The 21659-nt window shown below is 36.8% G+C and overlaps 1 protein-coding gene and 1 long non-coding RNA gene across 2 annotated transcripts; one reads left to right on the top strand and one right to left on the bottom strand.

Annotated features, from left to right (window-relative positions):
- Positions 1–8687: 8687 nt before the first annotated feature.
- On the bottom strand, positions 8688–12858 carry LOC141379875 (uncharacterized). Its single transcript, XR_012396807.1, has 7 exons — positions 12167–12858; positions 11816–11871; positions 11361–11420; positions 11136–11257; positions 10640–10754; positions 9873–9984; positions 8688–8927 (listed from the first exon to the last, which is right to left on the bottom strand). It is a non-coding gene; the product is annotated as an uncharacterized lncRNA (long non-coding RNA).
- Positions 12859–14131: 1273 nt separating this feature from the next.
- npas4b (neuronal PAS domain protein 4b) lies at positions 14132–18627 on the top strand. The gene is given in 8 exon segments (NM_001423854.1): positions 14132–14757; positions 15335–15489; positions 15568–15670; positions 15874–16165; positions 16251–16360; positions 16491–16626; positions 16813–18167; positions 18265–18627. Coding segments are annotated over 8 exon segments (2535 nt in total). The 5' UTR covers positions 14132–14399; the 3' UTR covers positions 18291–18627.
- Positions 18628–21659: the final 3032 nt, after the last annotated feature.

The following is a 21659-nucleotide window of genomic DNA, read 5'->3' as shown; positions in this document are numbered from 1 at the left end:
ATGTTAAAATCACGAATGTGAAACAAGTGAAGCACACATGAAACACAAAAGTCACTCATGAAACACAAGTGGAACACATAAAATGCATGAAACAAATGTGAAATACACAGTACACCTGAAATGCACAATACATACATTGAACTTGAAACATGGAACACGAGTAAAATTCATATTAAAATGTTTTAAAATCCCATTTTTGCATAATTTAAAAAATGTATTTATTGAATTATATTACATCTGCAGCCATATTAGATGTGTGGTCTTTCAGTAAGAGCATAAATATACTTTCAATCTCACAATAAAAAACCTTTGTAAGATTATATTCTAATGCTTAGCTTTAGGGTTATCACTTTTTGGAATCTAACAATCTTTTTCTAACCAAAAACCCTTAATTATCGCAGATATTCTTACATTTAATTCATGTCCAGAAGTTTTAGTTAAAAAAATAAATTATTAATCCGATACTGTTTATAACAGATTTTAAGCAAAATTTGGATCATGGTGAAACTTTAGAAATGCAAATATTTGAGCAGGCTTTATAGATGTTCTATTTCAGATCAATGAGACTTCACTGGGATGGGTTGAAGACTATGATATCTTTCTGTTGAACTTAAATTGATGTGCTTGAGAAGAACCATCAGTCGCATCTCTTGTAATGCGCAAATTTTGTTACTAAGATACTGCAGCTCTGTTGCCATGGGTGCAGAGATACAGAGATGGTCAAGTAACAGCTTATAGTATAAACCCTCAAACCAAAAAAGAAGAATAGTCAAGAAAATGAGACAAAGTCAAGGATATCTGCGAGAGAGCTGCATCAAGCATTTCATTACTGCAGTGACACTTCCATCGCAACAATAAGAATAAAGAAATGCAGATTTTATTTATTTATTTATTTTTTTGTGAGCCATGAGAAGCCAACAGAAGTCAATAATAACAGGTGGGCATCTGATCTGAATCAGGAAATTTCCTGGAAATGTAAAAGTAAGACAATTATCCAACTGTTCATCGGATTCTTCGAAAAATGACCAGAGTTCAATGCATATTAAAAAGACATGTGAACAGATTATGAGCATTACACATTTTCTCCAAGAAATCCCAGCCCCCATCTTTGTGATTTGAGCAGATGGCCGTGCCACCCACGTAATAAACAAAAGTGTCCAGTGGGAGCTCAGAGGTTACGGTGGCATCTCCATCTCTCTCCCAAGGGCCGATGTGCATCATCCAGCAAAACTTTTCATTAATATTGATAGCATATGTTCTGAGCGACGTCAAAAGCTGCGCCCCTCCAATTATGGCCATTACGGTTCAAAGGCTCGGAGATTTAGCTATTTGATCCGTAATAGCAATAATTGCAATGGTCATGAAAAAGATGCACGTAAAGGATGTAAGGTATTATAATCAGGATGTGTGAGTCAGGCTTATTTACTCTATGACATGGGAAGCGGTTGGATGGATGGATGGATGGATGGATACCAGATATGCTGAAGAAAAACACTAAAGGTGGCCTATTAATCTGAACACATGCACAAGTCGCCAAAGTACATAAAACACTTGCGAGTCTGTCCTTGAGATGTATATTTATAACCTTATAGAGAACTGAAATAATTGAGCACTGTTGCTGGGGGTTAAAAATAGCCTGAGCGACTAAGGAAAGAGAAAAGCAAGTGCAGTTACAAGGTTGCAGATTGAACAGGCTTCATCAGCAGGAGGAGGGGGATGTGTGTGTGTGGGCGAGAACTTTAGCTCTTGTACATTTGCTGGTCCAGGTTTGAAACTTCTGTTTACATGCAGAATGCATATGTGAACGTTTCTGCACTCTCATTGGGGTCATGACATGTTTTCTTTTATTATTTTTATATATAATTGTCCTCAAAGCTCGCTTTTAATATTTGCATTTAACCCTTAGGCAGAAGCTTTTAACCCAGACAAAATAAAGGCAATAGAAGCAATCAAAGGACATCCATATATACATTATTTGACAATTCCAAGTGTGAAAGAAATAATCATTTTTAACAAACATTGATGCCTATGAAATATTATATATAAAATATATGTACTCTGTTAAAATAGTTGGGTTAAAAATACCCCAACATACAACCCAACTATTGGGTATTATAGCACCTTCCCAACTTTGTTATTTTAATCCAGTCCATTGGGTTATATAATTTATCCCAATGCATTTGGTTATTTTGATCAAATGTTATTTTTTTTCCATTCTGGTATTACTATTACTAGTACTACTATTAATTTTATAATTATGGCTGTGTAAATAAATAAAAGTCCCCGCTAGGTCCTAAAGGTGAGAATGACGGCTGTATATCCCAAATATGTGTATCATTTCCTCCAAAAAAAAAAAAACTGTAGCGATGAACACGGGAGGCGTTCTATCCATTTATTATAGATCGACTATGAAGTGTGCGTTTGTGCCATCAATAATTTGTAAACGGATATTCAAACACGACACAGAGAGGTCATTTAATGAATAAAATTTCAACAATATTTTTGCATTAAAGCTTAAATAAACTTCATAACACAAAAATAAAATTACGCACGCATATTAATACAGCTTTTCTGTGTCCATTAAATCAGTTGACTGTTGAAATTCAAAATTTTACCCCAACTGGTTGAGTTATTATATAAATAACCATATAAAGGTTAAAAATAACCCAACAACGCACCAAATATGTTTAACTCAACCACTGAGTTAAATAAATAACTTAACGCTTTTTAGAGTGTAAAGAGGTGGAGAACATTCAAACTCCACACAGTAATGCCAACAGCCCCTACCGGGACTCAAACCAGTGACCTTCTTGCTGTGAGGCGATCTTGCTAACAATGTATTTGATATCTGATATATTTTGTTAATTTTTTTTGTCCTGTGTGGAAAAGTATAGCGGGTAATGTAACCTTGAAAAACTGATATAAGCAGGAGAAAGCCCTCCCTTCTTTGTCATACTCTGCAGCGGCCGGTGTTTCTGTATGACTGTCCAACCCTCTTGCAAGAGATAAAATCATCTTTAAAGGAGCAATAGGTGATCTGCCAAAATGCTAACCGGTTAGCAGAATATCTTTAAAACACAGGCCCTCCCCTACTGTCCAAAGCCACACCCCTAAAATCATGAACGCACACATTAAAGATTACAGAAGACAACTCACTAGATCATGTTATTCACCAGGTAGAAAACTTTATAGTACTTTATAAGACTACAATTCCGAATGAAAAACTGCATTATATCTAGCATGTTTACAGTTGTGTAGACAGCAAGTAAAACTTTAACTCATAATGTGCAGTATTTCATGCACGCAAGGATCACTGGTGACTAGTTGCTTTAGGACAGAGCGCATGAGAGAGTGAGACCAGTCTGGTCTCACTCTCTTATGCGCTTTGTCCTAAAGCAACTATTGTATGCTTAGTGGTTGGTCGGCAGGGTGCAGGAATTTGACTTATTACTGTCATACTTACATGGTATTTCAGATCGAACATTCAAAGTAGCATGGTGAACAATATAGGGAGCGTATCACAGGTTGTCATTGTTCAAAAATGAACCAATGTGGTAATAAAACCAACTTCAACTCAGTAAAGGAGGCAAGGTGGAATAGTGCTATTAACTGATGTTCAAAATCTTCATTATCAGTGCTGTAAAAGGTCCCTGATGAAATTAAAAATAGTCACATCAATCTATTGCCGGAAGATTTCAGTGGCTGAACAACACTTCTTTGCGCCCATTAGTAAAACAACACAATCTTTGCGTGACTAAAATAGTTTTAAAACATAACATTACTTGTCTAAGAGAAATACTTTAGCCATGGCAAAAAGCTTAAAATGACCAAGAGGCGACACTCAACAGGACTTTCCATTGCAACAGCGGCGCCAAGCAACAGTCCTGGATTCCGCTATTTTGGAGTGAAATTGATCGGCCGTCCATTGGATCTTATTGCTGTCACGATGGCAAGCAGCTGCTTTGTTTTTTATTTTTTATTAAAAGAGCGCATTAAAGTGGAGATCCCACCTGAAAGATGACAATACAACACTTACAATCACAATCATCAGCCCTTTTAATAGATTATTTTACAGACTTATAATATGCTGTTCTTTCCCAGAGATGGGTTGCAGCTGGAAGGGCACTCGACTCATTTACAATTATTCAGTACTCGTTACTACCAGAAAACATTTATTAAACCATCACACCTCCACCGTGACTTCTAAAGTCACTTTGTGTTTAGTCTCTTCCCAATTTGAGCTGATGTTTCCTATGATTTTGCTTTGAGCATTGTATTGAACTTTGGAGCAGTTCTCTGTCCACACAACATGCTTCTCAGCAAAGGTTAGTCTGGCCTTTTGATTCTTTCTTCTGATGAAGGTTTGGTCTCTGAGGAATGAGTTTTCAGTCTTAATTCTCTTAAATATTAAAAACACATACTGTATGTTAAGATACAGATCCTAATACCAGTTCATCACTGAACTGGTGATCAATTTAACCCCGACTCATTCTGAAATCGTAGTCCAGCGGACGTTTCTGGAGACAGAGAAATATGTCCCGGGGGTACATAAATTCGTGAGAGCCCACTGAGCACTTTTTCGCATCTCAAATGCCTCTCGTGAGTGCCATTCGTGCTTGACCCACCCTCCTCCTTATCTAATCCCAACCAATTTTACCGATTGACCCACCCGACCGCTTACTTCTCTAAACACAGCCGACGGAACATTACAAAAGCCAAAGAAAACGCCTCGTCTGATTTTTACCACATTTTCAGATTCGTTCTGATTTGTTCGTTTTATTTTTTGGATTTTGTTTTTGTCTTACTTGATTTCTGGAACTGCTCTTTCTCGGACTTGAACACAGTCTTCGTCGTGGTCAACTCCTCTTTGTGTCTCAAGTCCGCCAACGTACACCACCAGCTAACTGGACAAACTGGTTGCGGCAGGAAAGCCCTCCACACAGAGGTAAGCGATAAGCCGGTAATCCCTGCATACCGCCCCGTAGCGTTCGCTTAAAAAAAAAGAAATGAAGCCATACATACCTCCGGCTACATAATTCGCGGCCTCCAGAAACATCCGCGGTACAACGTTTTTAGAACGACCCTGTGTTGGATCAATTAAAGCTCTCATTTCCCAATAGATGTGACGAAATGTTAGCTCAAGCTCTAAAAAAGTTTCATGGATGATAAAAGATTTTACATGCTTTTAAAGAACTTTTATTTTTACGAGTTTATAATATGAATAAGCCTTCATTACAGCCAAATGCAAAAGACAATCAGTGTAATTGCATCTTGAATGAGTGAGAAGGGTCATGATGACACAGCTTGAATGATCAAAGCACATGCAGATGAAAATAGCAAGGACAATTTCACCACAGAGAGCTCTGAAGATCCAGTATATTGTTTTCAAGTGGTGTGAATCATGAGAAGGCACATGTACATGAGCAGACTCTCGTACATATGACTTTGGATAAACAAAGTTTGAGTTTGAACATCAGCTGATCATTGCTGTCCTCAGTCATGTCCTGATCAGAGCGTTGCCAGGCAACAGACGATCTTTTTCTTTAAAGTGAAAGAGCGGGGACCTTGATTCTTTTGGTTTTAAAATAAACATGAAGAGAAAGAAGTAGAAACTATTAAACCAGACAAGTGTCCATCAAACTGTTCATTCACTGATTACTTCGCTCTCACAACACATACACACACACACACACACACACACAATCAATCAGTGAATAAGAAACTATTTTCATGTTTTATTCACATCAAATTTGCTAAGATAGATAAATCATTTAGGAGTTTTAAAACTAAAATGTTATAATCTATTAATAATCAGTAAAATTAATCTGATTTCTTTGAATGTTAAGGCATATAGATACCTTTTTTTTTTTTACTTTATGAAGGTTTATTCAACACCCCACTGTGGTTCCTTTTATGAGAAAAAAGAAAACCCTTTAAAGCACATTATTCCCTCAATCTTTACCTGTTGATTGAATTTTTCCTTGTATTTAAATATAGTTTTTATTTTGTTGGATAAATTGTTAATACACATAATTTTGTGACAGTTCTGTTATTCATTCGTTCATTTTCTTTTTGGCTCAGTCCCTTTATTAATCTGGGATCACCACAGCGGAATGAACCACCAACCTATCCAGCACCTTTTAAGCAGCGGATGCCCTTCCAGCTGCAACCCATCATTGGAAAACACCCATACACTCTTGCATTTACATTCACATACACTATTAATTTAGCTTACCCAATTCACCTATATTACATGTCTTTGGACTGGTGGGGGAAACCGGAGCTAACCGGAGGTAACCCATGCCAACACAGGGAGAACATGCAAACTCCACACAAGTGCCTACTCAGCTTAATTTTTTGGTTAACATTTTAATTGCCTAACACTGTAATCCCTGCAGTTGTCATTACTAAAGATTTTAAGTCAATATAACTTGACAATAATTAAAATACCAAGTTTTGAAATCAAAACTTAAGCAGGCGTGTTTAACTTGTTCATTAGGCAGCAAAAAACTTTTAATTAATATTTGTATTTAATTAATATTTTTAATTTAGTATTCTCTGAACTTAAGATTTTAATTTCTTTAAATGATTTAAGATGTCTCTGTTAAAAATGATTGGTACCGCTTGGAATACTGCCTTGACTACCGCGCTGATTGGGTGATAAATGTTATATGACACAAGTTGGTCATTTTGCTTGTGATGCTGAATTTAGCTGAAGAGCAGCAGGACAGAGGCACTACCTCAACCCATTTGATGAAAGAGAAAAGTTAAATTAGTAAGTAGATATTTTATTGCTTTTATACATTTTCTTAATTGGTACACGCAGGGGCGACACAGTGGTGCAGTGGATATCGCTGTCGCCTCACAACAAGAAGGTCGCTGGTTCAAGACCCAACTGGGTCAGTTGGCATGTCTGTGTGGAGTTTGCATGTTCACCCCATGTAGCGTGGGTTCCCTCCGGGCGCTCCGGTTTCCCCCTCAAGTCCAAACACATGCACTATACAGTAGGTACTAACTAAACTGTCTGTAGTCTGTGTGTATCTCCTGGTCCTCCTGGTTGGGGGTTGAGCATTGAGCAAACGATCCCCCTTATAAAAATTAGATGTTTTGAAACACCATCATAGTGCGGCTAAAAATAAGTAAGATAAATTTGCAAGTTTAGTATCAGCCATTTTAAGTTATCTGTAATTAAACATTTAAGTTAATTGAATGAAGTGACCACATTTGGTCAACTCAATTTATTGAGTTGTCAATTTTCCATTACGCAAACAATCTGAGGGAATCACTTTCCTCAAATCATTTGAGTAGTCTCAGCTTGTTAGGGTTTACAGTATATAAATAAAAAAATAAGTCACCATAAAAGCAAGTTGTAATTTGCAGTCACATGTTTTTTATTTCAACTGCAATAAATGTAATTATATTATTGCTTATTTTTTATCAAGTTATTGTAAAAGTAAAAAAAAAGCACTGTATATATGTCAGAAGGGTCAAATGTCAACCATGTTATCATGATTTTCTGGAGATTATGAACTTATTGTGTAACTAACTACATTAATACATAACAATTTATTAATTCATTTTCTTTCCGGTTTAGTCCCTTTATTAATCTGGGGTCGTCACATCGGAATGAACCACCAACTTGTCCAGCTTATATTTGTTTTACGCAGTGGATGCCCTTCCAGCTGCAACCCATCACTGGGAAACATCCATATATACTCATCCACTATGGCCTCAATTCACCTATACCTCATGTCTTTGGACTGTAGGGGAAACCGGAGCACCAGAAGGAAACCTACGTGAATACGGAGAGAACATGCAAACTCCACACAGAAACGGCAATTGACCCAACCTATGGCTTTAACCAGCGACCTTCTTGCTGTGAGGCAAATGTGCTACCAACTGCACCACCGTGTAGCCCCATGATGATACATTTAAACCTAAAATGATATGAAAAAAATATGTATTTATATTTTGTTTTATGTGCCTTTCCAGAGACTTTGTGACTCATTGGTCACCAATATTAATACTAATAGATTGTATGTTTCCCTTTTTTTTCCTTACCTCCATCTATCTATTGACTTATTTACTTATATTGTTATTTTTAAGGATAACTATCATTTCTACAACCTATTGCACGTTTTTTGTAAAACTTGCCTTTGATTATGTCTGTAAAAGCACATTGTACATTTATTTTGATATCCTTAAATAAACGAAAAGAAAAATATATTAATAAAAGATGTAATGATGAATAAAGCAATATATATATATATACACTGTAAACGATTTCTTGTTAAATTAACAGTAAGTTACTGGCAACAATTATCCAGTAGCTGCTGTATTTCATAAAACAGTAACATTACTGTAATACTAATTACATTAGTATTACATTTACTGTAAAATGTAATACATCATTTTACTGTTTTCTTTTTATACTGTAACACCAATTACAGTAGTAATACACATACTGCAAAACTGAAAACAGTATTTTAATGTACATTTTTACCATGCAGAACTACGGTATTTTAACGTTACTTTCATTATTACTGTATAGTATTTTACAGTTATTAAATGTTATTTTATTGTATTTAACAGTGCTACTTTATAATGAGCAAAAAAGTTCAAAAATTGCACAAATGTTATTTTAACTGTTCAAGAAATACAAGAAAAATAAAGAAACTGAAACTTTAACTTCACAATAAAAGTTTATTGTGTAAACCCTACTGAAACAGTAGCAATTATTCAATATAACACAGCAACAGAACACTAATGAAAAATTGATCAGTAAAACCAGTCAACAATTAATGCATCAAAAAGTATTACAATTTTAAAAACAGATGAAAATACTGCTACAAGACACAAAATGATGAAGGCCAAATTATGTTGTGGAAAAGGGACAGTGAAAAAGGGCAGGAGCACTTCTGATGATCCTGCAAAAACGACAAGCAAAATCAATCACTGGAGTAAAAACTAATCATGCCTCAAATTATTTCATTCATTCAGAAAACAAACACCGCACTGCTGTTTTATATATATAAAACACTGTTTTTTATCGTTTTTGTTGGCAAAATACAGATTGTTGTCTATTTACAATTACACTAACGTTAATGGGGAAAAGATCAGTCAAGTCAACACTAGTCAAGTGTCCACACAGGTATGTAAAAAATAAAGTCTCATCTTAACTTAATGTCTGACTCTGTATAGCTTGAATATCTGATTCCATGACCAAACTAGCGCTTCCATGAATTTAAGAGGGGTGAACACAGTTAATTCTGACCTTAAGAGGCTACATATTAAAAATAAATAAATAAATAAAATAATCTAATTTAACGTGACTAATGTTAATCAAGTACTTTTAGGCTTTTAACATGTGAAAATCTACTTCTAACTTACAGACAAGATTACATTAGAGAACATGAAAGCCGTGGGTGATTTAAAAAAAAATAATGCTAATGATAAGTTACTGACATTTGGTTCGCATAAAACAAAGTAATCACTAAGCATTCATTTTTGGCAAAATCTGCCGAAAGGCACAGCAACACGATCAAATGTGTTAAAGTTGAGCAAAGAAATGAAGAGTAGTCAAGCAGTCTACTTCATGAAATGTTTGTGATAATATTTTGCGGTCAATTAGTATTACTGTATTTCAATATGCAGTGATGGCATGTCAGTGAGACAAATAAATATTATTACACCTCTCCAGTGACATTTCCTCAAATTAAATCATCATAACGTTACTGTGCACAGCATCAGTAAAACGTTAAGAATAATTTAAATACCAAATTTTAAAACAGTCACTGCTAATTACAAACTAAAATTAAAGATAGGCTTACAGAAATCCTGAATGCATGATAATATGAAGATTTATTACTCACTGATGTCGAAGCACTTCCAGGTTGTCAGAGATGTAGACAGGACAGAATATGTGCCATCAAATGAGCTCTTGTGCAGTCTTTGTTGGACATCAAGGTAGTATGTTCACCCACACTGTAAACAAAAAAAAAAATCTGTTATTTTACATGTTTTTTTCCCAGAAGCTAGGGTAATAGAGTCATTTAGTTAAGTGGTTTAAAATAATTTTATTTATTAAATACTTGCTTACCCATATATAGATGTAAAAGTAACCAAAATAAATAATTCATTAAAATGTGTGGGATACTAAGCATGTTTGGTCTACAGAGAGAAGTAAACATTTACTTTAAGCATTGATCCTAATGAATTTATTTCTGAACTACATCCAACCTCGCCTCTGAAACAGCATTTTTGAGCATTTAGATCAGGGGTGCTCAACCCTGTTCCTGGAGATCTACCTTTCCGCAGAGCTTACCTGCAACCTTGATCAAGAACACCTGTCTTTATTTACCAAGTGCTCCTTCAGATACTATTTAGTTTGTTTAGTTGCGTTTGATCAGGGTTGGAGCTAAACTCTGCAGAAAGGTCGATCTCCAGGAACAGGGTTGAGCACCCCTGTTTAAGACAATAAAAAATAAGACATCTAGATGATATTTTATATTCAATCATTTGTGAAATTTAAATGACTTATATTCAGTATATACATAACATAAAATTAGAATAAGAATAAAAAAATAATACTCTATGCCAAATAAAATACTTCAGATCTAAATAAAGCAGGTGTTTTTACCTAAAGGTTCCTTTCCTCCAGTTAGTTTAGTTGCAGATCCTTCCACATCTGTGCTTTATTTGGTTCTTGACTTAAGAGTAACTGGTGTCACATTCCAGGTCCATCACAATCTGAGCTAGAAAGACAATATGGCAAAAGACAAGACACATATAAATAAGTCTCAGAATAAAATATTTAAAATGATAGTTTACTTTTCTGCCACCATTACTCCATGTGTTTTAAATCCATTTAAATTTCTGTTGAACAATAAAGCAAATATTTTGAAGAATGTTAGAAACCAGTAACTATTGACATCCATATTTGAACCAAATTTCTTTAAAAAAAAATATGAGTTTGTGTTCAATGGAACAAAAAAATAATCTAACTATTTTGAAACAAGTGGAGGATGCCAAAGATGCCATTATTTTCATTTTTGGGTGAACTGTCCCTTCAATTCAAGTGTCACGCATTACTCATAAAAACTGATGTATCGCTTGAGGAAAACTAAATCAAGTACCTCCTGTGAGCAAGCAGAATCATTATGCCATTGTATTCAGCCAACTGACCCAGCCAAGGCTCGAACCAGCAACCTTCTTGCTGTGAGGTGACAGCACTACCTACTGTGCCACTGCGTCGCTTCTGGAAGAAGCAAAAGAGGTTGTACATGAAACTCCTCACAACAAATCTGTGAACAACTTGACATTTCAAAATCTAATCAAAATGAGGAAGACATCAACATTACCTTGAATAATCAAGTGAGGAGTGATTGGTAGCATCAGTTTTTCAGCATCAATTGCTGTAGCTGCAAAAAAGATAAATATAATAAAAGTAAAATAAGACTTAACATTTAATAATCTAAATCTATGGTACAACCATACAAATCTGTATGGGGTTCAAATAAATTTGTATACAAATCATTCCCTACACCTGAACACCAAAAATAAAATGTACAATTAATGACACAATAACGTTATACAATAAGCTCATTAACCAGTGAGAAATAGACAATTAATATGTATTATGTTAATATTAACGTTAGCTTAAAAGACATCAACTGAATTTTATTATCAGCTCAATTTAATAAAACAGTTTAGACTTGTTTCATTGTGAGTTTAGTGTGAATAACTAACTTACAGTTTACAAATCTAACCATAATGATAACTTGGTCATAATGACCACATGAAGACCAGAGCTTACCTTAACGTTAAACGTTTAACTTTTCATGGTGACTTTGCCTTCATCTCAGTGTTGTGCTGAAATAGAGAATTCATTAATGCAGTTAACCCCAAGTAAAAGTTACGTTTTTTTTCAGGTAACTTAACGTTACTATGGTCAAAAACTCACTCAAGATAAACTCACTGTAATTACCTTATCTAATACCTCGCAAACACTACAAACACGGTCTGGCGTCGAATAACGTGACATAAGTACCTAACTTACAGTACAACTAAAGTAACTTGGTTAATTATTTTAAATTACACACATACTACACGGAAATATACACAAAACAATCCTTTAACGAACAGAATTTGACTTTTAAACACTTACCGAGGATGAATTCACTGGAAGAAAAGGCGACAGGTGGATTTCAAATTAGAAGAGCCGTTGCTTGCCTGATGAAGGTCGAATCGAGTCGGCTCGGCTTTATGAATCGGCTCCTTAGAACAGTAAAGAGTCGAGTCCGCCTAAAACCGATTCCTTTTTGTATATTATTGTAAGACACAACCATGAATCATTACTATTTCGTTATACTGCCACACACATTTATACACATATTGCTGAATGTGCTTGTGAACACGTGTGATAAAATAATTCCCGAGCAAACGGTTCAATCCGATTCGGTGTCGTTTGTGTGCTGAACCGAACCAGTGCAAACGTGGTATTGATTAAATAGTAATATTGTTTTTTTCTTCTCACTTTACCAGCGAAAATATTACATATATCTGACTTTAACAATAAGAATAAGATTCGCTTGAAGTGTTTTGAGAATTAATATTTTTTTCTCCCAGGGTTCATTTCACACCAACAAGCAAATAATGGCGGATGAGAAAAGCCAGATCATATCATAAATATTGCGTTTAATATGTCACGAAATGAAGTTTTAACAGTTTTTCATGCGAGAATGTAGTTCTTCCAAACTCAAATCTGTGGTTTGTTTTTAGATATCATGTCTAATTCTAAGTGTGCTTTGCCGATAGGGGAGATTCTGACCTCCAGGGGTTGACGGCGCTCCATCACTCATGGATCCGGCAAACCTCATGCTTTAATCGGCTTAGACATTATTGAGACATGCCCTGTCTTCGATGACTAGATAATAAATGTGTTATGAAATAAAGTTTTAACCGTTTTTCATGCGAGAATGTAGTTGTTTTAAACTCAATTCTGTGGTTTATTTATTAAGATAGTGCGTATTTTAAAATGTTGTTTTGAAAATGCGGAGATATGTGACCTCTACGGTGGCCAATATGGGCGCCCAATATTCTTGAATCCGTCTAAAGCAGGTTGGTCACTCTGACATTTAAGCTGACTTTGAAATCATTTTGTGTGTTTAACAGTCTTTGGTTACGTGAATCAATTTATTTTTGTTCCAATTTACGTTTTGGTTTAGCACAAAGTTATGTTTATTAAATATTATTTAATATTTCCATGTTGCCTTATAAAGTGCACCCAAAAATGGAAAACCAGGGGACAGTTTAATGCACTGAACAGTCTGAAGAAACTGGTTAGGTTATTTACTTCACAAAATAATTTGTCTAAAAATAAATAAACATAATAATCATAATATATAGTGTGTGTGGAGTTGTTCTTGGTCATTTGCAGTACTGTATTTAGATGCACAGTAACGGATTTTTCCCCAAAATTCATTATAAAATCTACAGTAACATACTGTTAACCATGTTTACAGTATAGAAAAGTTGAAAATACATTATTATACTGTGAAAACAACAATATATACAGTAACACTGTGCACATCTTATACAGTAAAAAACTGTTGAGAAATGCAGTATAATACTGTGAAAACAACAGAAATCGTTTACAGTGTATATATATATATATATATATATATATATATATATATATATATATATATATATATATATATATATATATACATATATATATATATATATATATATATATATATATTTTTTTTTTTTTTTCCCTCATAAAATAGTACTTTATATAATACTTCTCAAACTTTTAAATACCAAACTGGGTCATTTCGGAATGGCTGTATATTGTCGTGATTCGTCAATTGCTTTAACTGTAAAATGCATTCGATTGAGCATGTCTAGTGCGGAGGAGGGGGTCTGTCGTGGGAAAAAAAACACTTATTTTTAAAATCGTGGTTATTGTTTGTTTTCTATTTTCATTGCATGGGTGGCATGATGTAACTGTTTGTGATTTAGCTGCCTCCAACTAATTGCGCTGATTAAGGAGCGCAACCACTGGTTCAATTAACATATCTCAAAAAATGTTAAATATAACTTCTTACTTCCAAAGCCGTCCTGTGTTTCCCTGAAGCCCAGCAGCGAGATTCAGTCATACATGCACCTGCTCCGAGCGCGCAACAGGGCGGAGAGTTTGGACCGCTGCCTACCTTTAGATTTGTCCAAATCTGGCTCTGCGCGCTGAAAGGGATCCCGTATTTATTCTACGTCACCATCACAGCAGCAAAACGAGAAATACTTGGAGATCTGATTCAAGTCCATCTTTTTGCGCGCGCCCCCTCCCATCAGTTCCTAAGGCGCGCGCTCTCTATATAAACGATCTGGAGGCAATGTTTTCATCAGAAAGCAGACCAACAGTAAAACTACCGGATAAATGGGCAAAGAAACGATGTTTTTTCCAATTGCTGAGTAGTTTATCCAAAACTTTAAAGAAGTTATGTTCGAGTAGCTCCCATTGTAGCGGTTTTCACTTGATTATTCGTCCGTTTCAACGATTCTTCGGACTCGAGAAAATGTACCGGTCCACTAAAGGAGCCTCGAAAGCTCGGAGGGATCAAATCAACGCGGAAATCCGCAGCTTGAAGGAACTTCTGCCCATCTCTGATGCTGACAAAGCTCGTCTTTCCTACCTTCACATCATGTCACTGGCCTGCATTTACACAAGGAAGTCCGTCTTTTTCTCTCAAGGTAAGGTTGAACTGACAACTTGTGGTTTTGTGTTGGTGGTAAATACTTTACAGTTGTGTTTTTAGATCTATGTCTTGATTTTTAGATTCTTTAAAGAATAATTTAGGACGTAAGAAACTACTTTCCTAAACTTATTTTACTTTTTAAAACGTATAAGATAAACTCCTAACATATTGTGTTGAAAATGTGGTCCTTATTTAAATAAAATATGTTCAATCCCTTATTAAAATCAACTTTAAAACCAAATGTTGTTTTTTTTTTAATTTTGACCTTAATTTGAGTTGAAAGAACCCTGTATTTGCCTAAATATAGTATGTTATACCTGTAGTGCAACAGCAACAATACTAAAAACATCAATATAAAGAATAATAAAATGTCTTTTTTCATTTTTTTACCATTTTAAATGTATATAAAAAAACAGTGTTCAGATGTTTGTCAAATAAAATAAGTTTTTCTTTCTGCATTGTGAGCAATCTCTGTCCAGAGTTCTGAAAGTTGCTCTGTCTATGGTGCTGAAATTGACCTGTCTGTATGGATGTTGCTTTAACATTATTCCTTTTCTTTCTATCCTCATCAGCTGCAGCAGGTCACGGTATGAGCGGAAGCCTCTTGTCTTTGCCAGAGCTCTCGGATCTCTTACACACACTCCCAGGATTTCTCCTAGTGCTGACAAGTGAAGGAAAACTTCTGTATCTGTCGGACAATGTCGCAGAGCACCTGGGTCATTCCATGGTGAGGAGCATCAGTGCATATTTAACATTAATTTTATTTATTAATTGTATGTGAAACTAAATATGTATGTTTCTTCAGGTGGATCTAGTGGCTCAGAGTGACAGCGTGTATGATATTATAGACCCGGCTGATCACTTCATCATGAGGGGCAACCTTGTGCCAATCACCACACCTGACACAGGTACTTTCAAATAGAACCACTAAGGATTATTGCATTCTTAAAATAGGTAGTGATCAGCAAGTAAAATTTACCTATGAAGAGTACTTGATTATTGTTTTGAAATGACCAAAACATTATATTGAATTATGCTACAAAGTAATGTCTAAAGTCATAACAATTCAGCATTTGATGTAAAAACACTTTTATTATTTGTTTTTGTCCAGACCGCCTCTTTCGCTGCCGGTTCAGCACTTCAAAGTTTGTAAGAAGGCAGGGATCTGGCAACAAACAGGCGATTGTTCGGGCTCGCTGTCTGCCACCTCCATACCATGCATCTCCCTACTGGACATCCAACCCAGTGTGGGTGTGTTTCTGCTCCCCATTGGAAGCTAGCATGCCTCAGCTATCAACATCCAGGAACCCTCTTCCGACTCCACCAGCGGAGCAGTCTTTCCTGCTGTCCTGTTTCCAGTCTCAGCACAGCCGAGACATGAGGATCCACACAGTTCAGGACAGGTACAGTATAGTCCCATCAAGCTGTTTGATGATAAGTGTGTGTGTTTGAGTGTGAAGAAATAATTGGTGTCTCTCTCTCTTACAGTGTAAGTGTTTATCTTGGCTATGACATCGAGACTCTGCGTTCCCGCTCGTGGTACAGTCTGATTCATCCTCGCGATCTCTCGCACGCCTCTGCACAACACTTCACCCTGTGTGAGTTTTTATTTATTTGTCTGTTTTAATTTTTACAGTGTTAGTTGAGAGTGTAAGATTTATACTGTGTATCAAAGGTCTGACTGTGGTGAATTTGGGTTATTGATTGGTCATTGATTTTGTTATTCAGTGCATAATGGAGGCGAGAGGCAGGTGGAGATGGTGGTCCAGGTGGAGGCAGCAGATCACTCTTGGATTTGGCTCTACATTGTTCTTCAGCTGGAGACTGGAGAATATCCCATCAACAGCCACAACTATGTCATAAGGTATAAATAAGGCCAATCTTTAAGCTTTATGATGTGAAATAAAAGCAGTTCCGTTTACTTTTGTAGTTAATTTTGATGTAATAATAATAATATTGAATACATGTTCAGATTTTAAACGATTATTATGTTTATTATTAATTATCTATTGAATGATCTTAACAATATGTTATTATTTTCCTTCCTCAGTGAGTCTGAAGCCTGGTCGGTACGTCAGCAGTTGCACTCAGAGCAGAACCAACTGGCTCTCCTGTACCAGGAGTCACGCCAGAGCTCTGACCCTCTGTCCAGCCCAGATCAGGTCTTCACGCCCAGCAGCAGTGGCCTGTCCTCCCAGTCCTTCGACTTCAGCTTCACCACTTCTGGACGAAGCTCCTCTGAAGAGCTCCCTGGTACCTCTGCCCCATCCAGCATGACATTCGACCCATTTGAGGGCGAAGAGATCCACCCACAGTCACACGGTGGTGGTCACCAGATGTGGCGATCAGCCATGACCATTGCCCCCGAACATCTAAGTAACATCAACCTTTCTACTGTTTCCCAATCCCAAGTTGCCCCTCCACCCCTTCCTCCATTCAAAGCTCCTCCAAAGCGCCAAAGATCAGAGGAGTTTATCTGCACCCCTCCTTACACCCCAAGACTCAGTGGGGGGAGTTTCATATTTGGTGATGAAACCTTAAGACCATCAGATCATAGCAAATCAGCTAAAATGAGGCAGTCTATAACCTCAGCCACCAACATTGGCCCTGCTCAACCCTGCCGCAAGCGTCTTTATGAAACTTTGCCTCCTACACCGGACAGCCCAGGCAGTGACGAATGCATTCTCATGGCGCTGCCGGAAATCAGAGGCCCTCTCTACGTAGATGTCCCCCATTTACCATTTCACGCTCCCCCAGAAGGCCTTCTAACCCCTGAGGCCTCACCCACCAAGAAGCCCTGTTTGAGTTTCTTCCCTCGGGAAGACGAAACTGAAAGAGAGCGAATGGAAATCTCGCTCCTGGCTCAGTACATCAGCACTTTAGCTGAAGGTTTCTGTCACAACCACCCACAAGGCGCATCAGCTCCCCCTCATCACGCCAACTCCTCTCTGGCTCACATTGATGTCTTAATGTTTGAGGAGAAAGCAGTGGATGACATCCCTTTGCCAAATCTGCCATCCACCTCTCCAGTGCCTCCCTCGCCTTACTCATCAGTGCCATCCTACTCCCAGTGCCGAAGCTCCCCTGTCCAGGAGGAGGCGGCGGTGACTCTGATTGGTGTTAACCACCTCTGTAGCGTCCAGTTGACGCACTGTAATCGCATGACCGAGGGTGGGCTGCAGGATGGCAAGAGACCCGACGAGGACATGGAGATGATGTCCTCCCAAAGGTCCAGTGAAGCTCCTGCCCTTACCCCTGCTCTGCCTTGTGCCCAGTCCCTCTTAGAGGAGCTGGTCACCATGGAACCTGTGTTTGGGGCAGCTGTCCCGATGACTCCTGCCGACAGGCAGCAAGATGAGTTGTATCAACTCCCTCATCAAGGCGGACCACAGATGTTCTACCAAGGTGAGTGAAGATCACCTTTTTGCGATTGATGTTCCAATAAGTCAAAGTTTTCATATCTAATCTCTGTGTTTGTCTTTTTTTGTCTCTTTTCCTCTAGATGGAACCGGTGATCACATGTTTTAACATAAGTCTGTGACTTAATCGATGAAGTATGGCATATTGTCATCTTTTACAAATCTATTTTTTTGGAATAATGTGTTAGAGCTGTATCAAAAGTGTATAAAGATTTATTTATGTTTAAATCTCAATATCATGAAGTCACATGAACATGCATCCTATTCATATTGGACTGTCACTTTGGGGGAAAGTACTTAAAGTAACATAAAGGCAATTGCCACTTTGTATTCACTTATAGTGAAGATTGTGCTGGAAGAATATGTTTATGAATAACAATTGTATCTTCGTAGAGTTCTACGGTCAAGTAGAGGATTGATTCCTACAGTACTTTTCATTGTGCCTGTGCATGAAAATCTTCATAATAAACTATATTGTTTATGATGTTTTGTCTTTTATGAGTTGTTTGGAGATCCAGAAGACAGGACTTCCTTAAACAGTTTACAATAAAGGTTATATTGTGCATTATGAACAAAGCTAGCCAAAAGGTAGCACTTCTGAAGTGAAACAGACATGATTTTGTCTGGCTAGTATGTTTTACTTTGTCTTTACGGTTTGGAAACACATTGATAGTCTAAAGCAAATTTCACCAAACCTATTCCTTGAGGTCCAGTGTGCTGCAGGGTTTAGCTCCAACTTGCCTCAACACACCTGCCTGGAAGCTTCAGGCATGCCTAGTAAGACCTTGATTAGATTGTTCAGGTGTGTTTATTTAGGGTTGGTGCTAAAATCTGCTGGACCCTCTAGGACCAAGTGTAGTTACCTCAGCTTAAAAAATTGCAGAAGTTCTTAAAAAGGAAAAGGGGATATTAATATTTTGCACGCTCATTGTTTGAGAAATCTGAAATGGTTCTTCTATGACATTTAAACACCCCCTCCGCCTTTACTTTTAATAGTGCATTAGCTGTACCACATTTCTACTCTCCATAAAGAATATCCTTGAATTCTATGCTCTCCTGTTTTCCAAATATGCATATGAGTGTCAATTAAATGCATCAAAGCAAGGTTCATCGTTGTTCGATCATTGTTGCTGCCCCCTCTATTGTTTCCTCCTCTCTCACACTTTCATTCACTGCTTTTTTAGAGTGTCACCATGGTTTCCTAGGACCGACTGACGCAGATGATGAGGTGCTATCTGTTTTTTTCTGACGTAGGCTCTTGACTCAGAGGCACAGTGGAGACAATCAGCCTCCTACACGCATATATGTCCGCTGAACACATGCTGTACAGTGAATAGTCAGCCCACACTTTCCCATTATACCTGCAAGCTCACGATAATACCCTATATGGCCTTTCCTCTCAATATCTGCTTCCATTTTTTCCTCTTGTTGCTGGGGGAAGCGAGATCTTCCTTTCGTAATCTCAACCTCTGGTGCCCCTAAACCATTGTTTGCTTGTCATTTACCCAGTTGTGCACCTTTTCAATGAGTCCAACGTCCGGTGCTGCACTGCTGACCCTCCCACATGTGACCATGGGCCAGACTTACCCCCCAGCGTCCAGAAATACACTCCATCCTATGAGTTTTATCTGAATAAAACCTCTCTCTCATGTCTTCTCTTCCTGTCCTTGTGCGAATGATGCTCTTTCAGCAAATGAAGAGGAATAAAAATAGACCGGATTGAAAGGAGGAGGAAAAAGAGGGAATGGGGAGCGCTTGGAAGGTGCACAAGGACTTTTAGGTACTTATTCATCCTGCTTTCCTCCCACTCCTCCAATCAGTTAGCTGAGTTTCTTTTCATCCTCCCTCTTTCACACATCTGTGCTTTCTCATTCATATGGTCCCATTCATTAGGACCCTCTCTCCTTATGACTCACCCTTACCTCTTTAACATCTCTCCCTTCTCTCGCTCTCCATCGTCCTCCAGATACGTCCATACAAACAGCCAGTGTCCACTTAAATGATAATGGAAATGCAAAAATTAAGATGCTCTCATCTTGTTTTCTGGAAAATATGATGAAAACAACCACCTACATTGTCTGTACTATTAAAAGATGTACAAAACATGTGCTTGTACTCGAATGGCATGGAGCGACATCAAAAGAACACTTAAATTATATTGGTAGAAATGAAGCAAAGTAAACAAAACAAAACAAAAGATTGAGAATAAGAATTTGGGCCTTATTAGACGGTGTTCTCAGCTCTCGTCTCTCACCATGGCCTGCATTGCACCAACTTTAATGGTTTGATTTAATATCTTCTTTCTGATTAGTCATCTAAGACTGCTCAATGCTGACGTTCAGTGGTCATTAATGAGAATTGTAGACAATGTAAAGATACATTGATGATAAAAACAAATACATTTATATTTATATTAATGATCTTTTACTATACAAAAAGTATATGATGTTATTATTACAGCCCATCTAAAAGACTAGTAAAAGTACGTAGAAGATGGCTCCATACTCCATTTATGTTGAAAAGATGAAGTATTTAATTAACTCATTACCTTCAACACGGAGTTTAAAACTGAAGTAGAATTAACTTTCATTAAATTTTAAGTTAACTACACTAATTTGATTTCATTTAATAAAGTTGACTGTTGGGTTTTACAGTGTGTCTACAAAATAATTTTTACAGTGCCTATAGAAAATCATCATATACCCCTTTGAAATAATTGCTTTTTCATACAACCTGAAATCAAATCACATTCTAAATAACTTTCCAGCCTTGGAAATGATTTCATAGCCTTCTGTCTTTCAACAACTTTATCCCAAAGATCAGGGTGTAATTTGAGTAAAAGTTATTACATTACCCATGCAATCCGAGTATCACCACATGCAAGCAACTTACCAAATCTTGATATAAGTGCAAACCCTTTGTGCAGTTTTAAAAGTTATGTTGTATATATGAGCTGACAAAGATATTTGTAGAATTTTATTTAAATTTTTTTAAAGAAACAGCAAATAAGCAATTCTATTTTTAATGCGTAAGGCTTTTCATCCCTGCAAAAACTCCAGATAGAATCCCTCATATAATTTGTAATGGTTGTAATGAAAACTGTAATGGTCTCTGTAGGTCACTAATTGTTACTTTCTATTGGTGCCATCTTAGAATCACTGAAAACTCATGAAATATGTCCCAAAATTGACTGAATTTAAAGATGAGGGGTTGTTGCTTTCAATGGAAGTAAAACAACCTATAACTATAACTATAACTTTTGTGATATAGTTTCCAGTTAATGCTTTTTTTCATCATGGCTTTCCATTTCTTTAATCTTTGTCTTCACAACTACAGGCCACTCCTAAGATGTAAAGTATACTCTCATAATCACAGTAAAATAATTATCAAAAATGTATATATAAGATCTAAATAGATCTTTTGAATATATTTTAATAGGTTTTTTTTTTGTCAGAGTGGTTCAAAAAGTGGTGAAAAG

Source organism: Danio rerio, chromosome 21, assembly GCF_049306965.1.
Source record: "Danio rerio strain Tuebingen ecotype United States chromosome 21, GRCz12tu, whole genome shotgun sequence".
Classification (NCBI taxonomy): Eukaryota; Metazoa; Chordata; class Actinopteri; order Cypriniformes; family Danionidae; genus Danio; species Danio rerio.
Note: the sequence above shows the minus strand (reverse complement) of the source record. Positions and strands in the feature narration are given on the sequence as shown.